Source organism: Myxine glutinosa, unplaced genomic scaffold, assembly GCF_964187855.1.
Source record: "Myxine glutinosa unplaced genomic scaffold, kmMyxGlut1.1 SCAFFOLD_153, whole genome shotgun sequence".
Taxonomy (NCBI): domain Eukaryota; kingdom Metazoa; phylum Chordata; class Myxini; order Myxiniformes; family Myxinidae; genus Myxine; species Myxine glutinosa.
In genome coordinates, this window is record NW_027616365.1 from 500,354 (window position 1) to 508,825 (window position 8,472).

Consider the following 8,472-nt stretch of genomic DNA (forward strand, 5'->3'; position numbering starts at 1 on the left):
GTTAGGAAGCTGATATTTGGACATGCCAATGACCAGGTGATTTGGCTGCAAAGGATATTTTTGATTTATTAATTAATCAATTAATCGATTAATTATTTAATTATTCGATTAATGACCAAAAAATTTTTTTTTTTAAAGTTACAGATTTTGATGAAATAGTGGTAGTTTATGTGTTCTCTGACCAAATTGATTAATAATTTAATTTTTTTATGATTATTATTTATTTATTTTCATTATTAATCATTTATTTATTTTCTTTCTCATTTGGCCAATATCTCAGGCACCTTTTGAGCTGGGAAGCTAATATTTGGACATGAGTGACCAAGTGATGTGGCTATGAAGGATATTTTTGATTTATTGATTAATCATTTCATCTATTAATTATTTATTGATTAATCGATTAATTATTTTTTGAGCAATCAATTAATTATTTAATTTTTTATAAATGACTTATTTAATTAAATTTCTAAACGATACATCTTCTGATGAAGCACTAGTGGTTTAGATATGCGATTAGCCAATTGATTATGAAAATATTTTGTGATAATCTTTTATTGATTTTAATTATACAATTAATCAATCAATTAATGTACACCTCTCCCTCCCAATGCAGCCTCAATGAGCTGCACTGCGGCATTGCCGGGCGCCGGAGGCGCCCCGGCAATGCCGCGCTGCAGCATATTTAATTATTTGGCATGGGGCGGTGTACTTTGAATGTATGTGTACTTGTTGTACACCGCTCCTTTCCTATGCCATCTCCAGGCATTGCAAATCGTCATTGCCGGGCACCAAAGGGGGCTCGGCAGTGACGCACGCTGAAAGAGAGTACTCAGTTTTCACTCTGGTTTCTTTCTTGTTTGTTTGTTTGTTTGTTTGTCCGGGCGATATCTCAGCCATCCTTTGAGCTAGGAAGCTGAAATTTCGGCACAGTAGTGAGCAAGTCCTTTGTCAAATACGGTATTTTTTGTTTTTTGAATAATCAATTAATTGAGGAGTTATTTAATTATTAGCGTTTAATTAAGTACTTATTTAATTAATTAAATTTCATTTCTCTTCTGACCATTATTAACTCAGGCACCTTTTGCGTTAGGAAGCTGATATTTGGACATGCCAATGACCAGGTGATTTCGCTGCAAAGGATATTTTTGATTTATTAATTAATCAATTAATCGATTAATTATTTAATTATTCGATTAATGACCAAAAAATTTTTTTTTTTAAAGTTACAGATTCTGATGAAATAGTGGTAGTTTATGTGTTCTCTGACCAAATTGATTACTAATTTAATTTTTTTATGATTATTATTTATTTATTTTCATTATTAATCATTTTTTTTTTTTTGGTTCTCATTTGGCCAATATCTCAGGCACCTTTTGAGCTGGGAAGCTAATATTTGGACATGAGTGACCAAGTGATGTGGCTATCAAGGATATTTTTGATATATTGATAAATCATTTCATCTATTAATTATTTATTGATTAATCGATTAATTATTTATTGAGTAATCAATTAATTATTTAATTTTTTATAAATGACTTATTTAATTAAATTTCTATAAGATACATCTTCGGATGAAGCACTAGTGGTTTAGTTATGCGATTAGCCAATTGATTATGAAAATATTTTGTGATAATCTTTTATTGATTTTAATTATACAATTAATCAATCAATTAGTGTACACCTCTCCCTCCCAATGCAGCCTCAATGAGCTGCACTGCGGTATTGCCGGGCGCCGGAGGCGCCCCGGCAATGCCGCGCTGCAGCATATTTAATTATTTGGCATGGGGCGGTGTACTTTGAATGTATGTGTACTTGTTTTCTTTCTTGTTTGTTTGTTTGTTTGTCCGTGCAATATCTCAGCCATCCTTTGAGCTAGGAAGCTGAAATTTCGGCACAATAGTGAGCAAGTCCTTTATCAAAAACGGTATTTTTTGTTTTTTGATTAATCAATTAATTGAGGAGTTATTTAATTATTAGCGATTAATTAAGTACTTATGTAATTAATTAAATTTCCTTTCTCTTCTGACCATTATCTCAGGCATCTTTTGAGTTCGGAAGCTGATATTTGGGCATGCCAATGACCAAGTGATTTGGCTGTAAAAGGTATTTTTTATTTATTGATTAATTAATTAATCGATTAATTATTTAATTATTCAATGAATGATTTAATTAATTAAAAAAAATTAAGTTAGATTCCAATGAAATGGTGGTGGTTTATGTATTCTATGAGCCAATTGATTCACTATTTAATTTTTTTATGATTATTATTTATTTCTTTTCATTATAATCATTTATTTATTTTCTTTCTCATCTGGGCAATATCTCAGGCACCTTTTGAGCTAGGAAGCTAATAGTTGGACATGACAGTGACCAGGTGATGTGGCTATAAAGGATATTTTTGATTTATTGATTAATAATTTAATCGATTAATAATTTATTGATTAATCAATTAATTATTTATTTTTTTATTAATGAATTATTTAATTAAATTTCTAAAAGATACATCTTCGGATGAAGCACTAGTGGTTTAGTTATGCTATTAGCCAATTGATTGAGAAAATATTTTATGATAATCTTTTATTGATTTTAATTGTGCAATTAATCAATCAATTATTGTACACCTCTCCCTCCCAATGCACTCTCTGAGAGCTGCACCGCCGTATTGCTGGGCGCCCGAGGCGACCCGGCAATGCCGCACTGTAGGATATATCATTATTTGGCATGGGGGCGGTGCACTTTGACTGTATCTTTACTTGTTTGTTTGTTTGTTTACCTGTTTGTTTGGTTACCTGTTTGTTTGTCTGTTTATCTGTTTCTTTGCCTGTTTACCATTTTGTTTGTCTATCTGTCTGTTTGTCCTCACAGAACGTGAGCATGCTTTTCTCTGCAACCGTTGGTCCGGTTGCCAAGAAATGTTCACCATCCAATAGAGTTTTATAATGATTATGACGTCATAGGTCACGTGGTATGGGTGCCATCTTGGAAAAATCTAAAACTTTGCACATCTATATTCACAAAACCGACGTATGGAATAAATTGAAACGTGGCTTATTGTTAAGTACTCCCAATGAAGAATAACATATATTTGTGATGATGTCATCAGTGCCTTCATTATTGTGATATTAGACAAGTAGAACGCTTGATTCGATCAGTTTGAAGTTTCTTGAGCGTGATATACACAAAAATTGTATGGGAGAATTAAATCATCGGCCACGTGTTTGGCAGCCATATTGGATTGAACACAAATCTGTCAATAAACCACGCAAACGCAGCAGCTATTATATACCACACAAAAAACGCCACACAAACACATCCTGGCGAGGGTCTGCACTCTCTAATTTTTTTTTCATGTTTTGTGTCTGCAATGCAGGAAGCATACATGTTTGAGGAAAACACAAGACGAACATGCTCTCTGCTCTGTGGACTCTGGAAATTTGAGTTGCCATGGGTGACAAAGACAAGGCGACCCATAAGGCCTCAATTGCATCTCACCTGCCCAAGTTATCTTACATTGGCTCCAATCAACGGGATCCATTCTGCGCAGACCCCGAAGGCCTCAGTCCTCCTGCACAATGTCTGATTCGTCCTTCTCACCCTGTTTCAGCCCCTTGTATTGAGGAAAAGCAAACGGGGACCAAGAAACGTGGAATATTTCGTGCTTTTTCTTTTACATTGCATCGACGGCGTTATAGCTTCGGACAATGGAGCCGTGATTCTGGAAATCACAATGAACGTCGGTCTTTGCACGATTCTTCGGAGTCCAGTAAGGGCTTCCCATCTAACGGTACACATTCCTATGACGGTAATAAGACCTGGAATAGTAAGACCCCTCAGAAGCAGCACAGAATAGTCAGTGGGTCTACAAGGGGTTCCTCCTTAAAACGAGACTCTCTTCTTGCTTTAGGACCATTTTGGGGTTGCTTGCAGCAGTCACGATCAGAAGATAATAATGATGATGATGTTCTGAAAAGTCTTCCGAATTTCAAAGTCACTGAGACACAAATTGCCCACAATGTCAGTGATGGGAGCTGCGAGACCTCGAGTTGCAATGTATCAAGCAAAGGCAGACTAGGTCCCGTGACCAAAATTTTAAATTGCAAAGCTTCAATGGAGAACGTTTGTGAGGTATGGAGCCTAAAAAGCAGGAGTAGTGGAAACTATGAGAACGTCGTCACAGTTCCACAAACACATCATCAGGATGAAAATGAACCACTCATACAGAATGATGGCACCAACGTAGTAGAGGAACTCGATACTATGGCGGGCATAGCTTCCAAAACCAATCGGCTGCATTTGGTGGCTAACGGCAATGAATCAAACCAACCGTGCAAGCACAAGGTTGCAGACATTGTTGAACATGCAGCAGTGCAAGAGATGTTCAGTGTTGAGGATGTTGACACCGTGACTGAGACCCCTGAAGTTGATTTGGAGACGGTCAGTTTTTCAGATATTGAAAAAGACATTGGTTTCCCAAGCTTGGCACTACAACAAAGCGACTGTGACATGCAGGGCTCCGTCGATGCACTACCTTCAATACCCGAGAGTCCAGGATCCTCCCGTAGCACTGACAGCGCATTGATGGAAGATTTTGTGCATGGAGAAAATGGAAAACCAGAAGGTGGGGCTGAGAGAGACATTCTCATTTGGAACGCCATCGTTTTGCCTCAAGGACAAGAGAAATACACAAAGTTAACATCTGTTCCCTCTTCTCTGGTAAAGCTTGAGTCCTGCCCTGATGAGGTTTTGCTTGATGCCGATGAAAGTAGTTGGGCCACGTGTCGTCTGGAAGTGAGTGACGATAAGGACATGGCCGCTACCGTCGAGTTGCCCACATCCAAGAGTGGAATGGATTGCTCTGAACAAATTGGTGGCACTGGGACAAAAGTTGTCGCAAAATGGCTGCAGTTTGGGAATGCAGGTTTGTTTTACTGAGTTGCATTTTATTTTACTTGTTTTGTTTTTAAATACACATTGCCTTCAAAAAGTGTTTTACCCTTGATTTTTTTTTTTCACATTTTGTTGTGTAACAGCCTGAATTAAAAATAGATTTTTTTTTGTCACTAACAAAATACCTCATAATGTCAGTGGCATTTCCCTTTTTTAGAATTTCTTACAGAGCAATTGAAAATGAAATACAGAAATATCTAATTTATATAAGTATTCAGCCCCTGAGTCAATACTTCGTAGAAGCGCCTTTGGCAGCGATTACAGCTCCAAGTCTTCCTGGGTTTGTCTATATCAGCTTTGCACATCTGGATATATGGAGTTTCTCTCATTCTTCCTTGCAGATTTGCTCAAGCTCTGTCGAGTCTAAAAGAGAGCATCAGTGAACAGCAATCTTCAAGTCTTTTCCACAGATTCTCAATGGGATTCATGTCTGGGCTTTGTCTGGGCCACTCAAGGACTTTCACATTCTTGTTCAGAAACCATTCCAGTGTTGCTTTGGCTGAATGCTGGGGGTCATCGTCCTGTTGGAACATAAAATCTTCACCGCAGTCCAGGTTATTTTGCACTCCGAAGCAGGTTCTTCTCAAATATATGTCTGTATTTGGCTCCGTACATCAATCCTTATATACTTACGAGTCTCCCAATCCTCATCACTGAAAAGCATCTCCATAGTATGATGCTTCACAGTAGGGATGGTGTTAGATGCGTTCTGCTCGTTTTCTGCCAGACATAGCGCTTTGCATTCAGGCCAAAGAGCTCAATTTTCTTCTCGTCAGGCAACGGAATATTTTGCCTGATGGTCTGAGTTTTTCACTTGCCTTTTTGTAAGCTCCAGGCGTCCTTTCATGTGCCTTTTCTCAGGAGTGACTTGCATCTTGCCACTCTCCAATAAAGCCTAGATTTGTGAAGTTCTGCAGAGACTGTTGTCCTTCCAGCAAGTTCTCCCATCTCAGCCAAGGAACTCTGTAGTTCTGTCAGTGTGGCCATTGGGTTGTTGGTCGCCTCCCTGATCAAAGTCCTTCTTGCCCGGTTGCTCAGTTTGGTCGGACGGCCAGCTCTAGGAAGTGTCTGCGTAGTTCGATATTCTTTCCATTTCCTAACGATGGAGCTCACTGTGCTCTTGGAAACTTTCAACAATATAAATTGTTTTATCCCCTTCCCCAGATCTCTGCCTCCTCACAATTCTATATCTGAGTTATACGAACAGTTCCTTGGACTTCCTGGTAGAGTTTATGCTCTGACATTCACTGTCAACTGTGAGACCTTATATGGACAGGTGTTTCTTTCTAAATCATGTAAAATCAATTTAATTGTGCGGACTCCAATTTGAAGTTGTAGAGATGTCTGAAGGATGATCAAAGGAAATTAGATGCACCTGAGCTCAATTTGGAATGTCATAGCAAAGGGGATGAATACTTATTGACTCGAGACATTTCTGCTTTTCATTTTTAATTATTTTGCAAAAAATTGTCAAAAAAAAAAATCGACTTTGACATTATGGGGTATTATGTGCAGATCAACAACAAAACAAATCTCAATTTAATCCATCTTAAGTTCCGGTGTGTGTGTGTGTGTGTGTGTGTGTGTGTGTGTGTGTGTGTGTGTGTGTGTGTGTGTAATGGAATATTATTTTTGTGGAAAAATTTTCAACATCTGAGATTGATTGTTATTCTGATTGCAAATTGCATAAAAAATTGTTGTTTCGTGGTTAATATGGATTGGTAGTTCTTGTGGCTTATTTTTAAATACTCAAAATGAAAAGTTGTTTTATTTTGAGAAGATTTTACTGAAAACAACGTTTTTATCCTCTTTCTGAAGTCTTCTTGCTTGGTGAGCTTGTCTGCGTTATTGATGTAACGTTTGATGGGTTATGGTGCCGTATTGTTCCCACTGGCTTTTCATCCCAGAGACTGTGGACTCGAGTCCAACACACTATTCAGGAGTTGATCTGTAATGTTCTGTAAATGAACATAATCCCAGGAGAATGGCCATGGCAAATGAACAATCCATAAATGCTCGGCCATATTACTAATGGCAGCCAGGAAGTGGGTATTCTGCCCGCCCTGCTTTCTCTTGTCAATATTTAATGCCAGTGCACGCTTCTGGTTGATTTTTCATGTCCAGAAGCCAATGGTGCACGAGGTTGAAACCACTACTGATGAGGGCAGCTCTGCCGACATCCTCAGAACAGATGACAAAAGACAGCTTAAAAGGAGTGGTGTGTTGCATCACATGTGTCATGTGACCATTTAAATTTAAGTTGTGCACACTTTGTAGAGCAAGATGTTCATTGTCTACCTAGATGTTGTGTTATTCGCCAGGTAGATGACATTTGAGAGTACAATAAGGTGCAAGGTTCATACATCTTGCTTTTTGTTGATTAACATTGTATGATTATTTCATACAATGTTAATCAACAAAAAAAGCAAGATGTATGAACCTTGAACCCTTTATGAACCTAAAGGTGGTTTAACATTGTATGATTATTTCCCTAGATTCAGGAGAACAGGAAGGACGTGATCAAAAGCAGGTGAACGTGAACATTCAGGCTTATTCGGATGAAGTGAAGCAGATAGAGGAGGATGTGAAGAGGATTCGAGCAGCAAGCGTCGCTTCATCTTCTGGGGTGAACAGCATTGTATAGGCTCTGGGGGGATGCTTGTGTACATCTCTCTTCTACGGCAAAACTTTTGATTTTCCTGTTCTATATGTTGAGACCCTTGGAAAAAATCTGGGTAACACTCCCAGATCAAGTACGTTTTTTCTGCACACCCCAATACGTGATTATGACTTGAGGCCAATTAGCCGAAATAGCAAAATTCAGTTTTCATGGAATAATTCAAGAGTAGGCAGCTTTAGATTCAAATGTAACATTTATTTATCATGTTTAGACATAACTAACACATTTTTAGCATGGTTCAATACTATAAACTGTCTTTTTTAGGAAAAAAAAACACGTCATTTAGCTTCTTTTTCTCCAAAAATCACTTTCAGTTTGAAAGGCGCTCAAAATCCGATCACCTCTCATACACCCAATTATGTCGATAAAGCAACCAAAATTTGTCAGAAGCTTCCTTATGAAGCCCTTTAATAATTCCATGCATCATATTTATGATTCATTATATTGTATAGTGACAGTGGGGTCAAATGTTAACAAAGGTTACCCCTACCCCAAAAAGCGGTATAAACCAAAATTGGTTAAATTGGTCTAACTTTAGAAGTAAGTGTGATATTCGGCTGATTTTGGTGTCTATGTATGGGTTTTTGATAGCAAGCTATTCATTGGAACCATAATCAACCCCTTTTGAATACACCTAATTTGCATAATTTCAAAATGGCCGCCAAACACCTCCTGGCAATGATGTTGACTAAATTTCGCTCAAAATTCAGCTTAAGCAAAACTATTACACTTACATAGCTTAAGGATGGATTCATGAATTAAAATCATAACATGTCCACAAACCCAATATAACTGTCATAACAAGGAAGCGCGTGCTGTCAATTACCACCATTTACCAGCCGTGC

At 37.7% G+C, this 8,472-nt stretch overlaps 1 protein-coding gene across 1 annotated transcript in view; it reads left to right on the forward strand.

Annotated features, from left to right (window-relative positions):
- The window catches only part of LOC137433711 (uncharacterized), a 28,966-nt gene extending 21,375 nt beyond the window's left edge, over positions 1–7,591 (forward strand). Inside the window, exons 2-3 of the mRNA XM_078768689.1 lie at positions 3,371–4,918; positions 7,443–7,591. Coding sequence (XP_078624815.1) covers positions 3,445–4,918; positions 7,443–7,591 — 1,623 coding nt within the window. The 5' untranslated portion in view covers positions 3,371–3,444. The remainder of the gene's footprint in view (positions 1–3,370; positions 4,919–7,442) is intronic.
- The last annotated feature ends 881 nt before the right edge of the window (positions 7,592–8,472 follow it).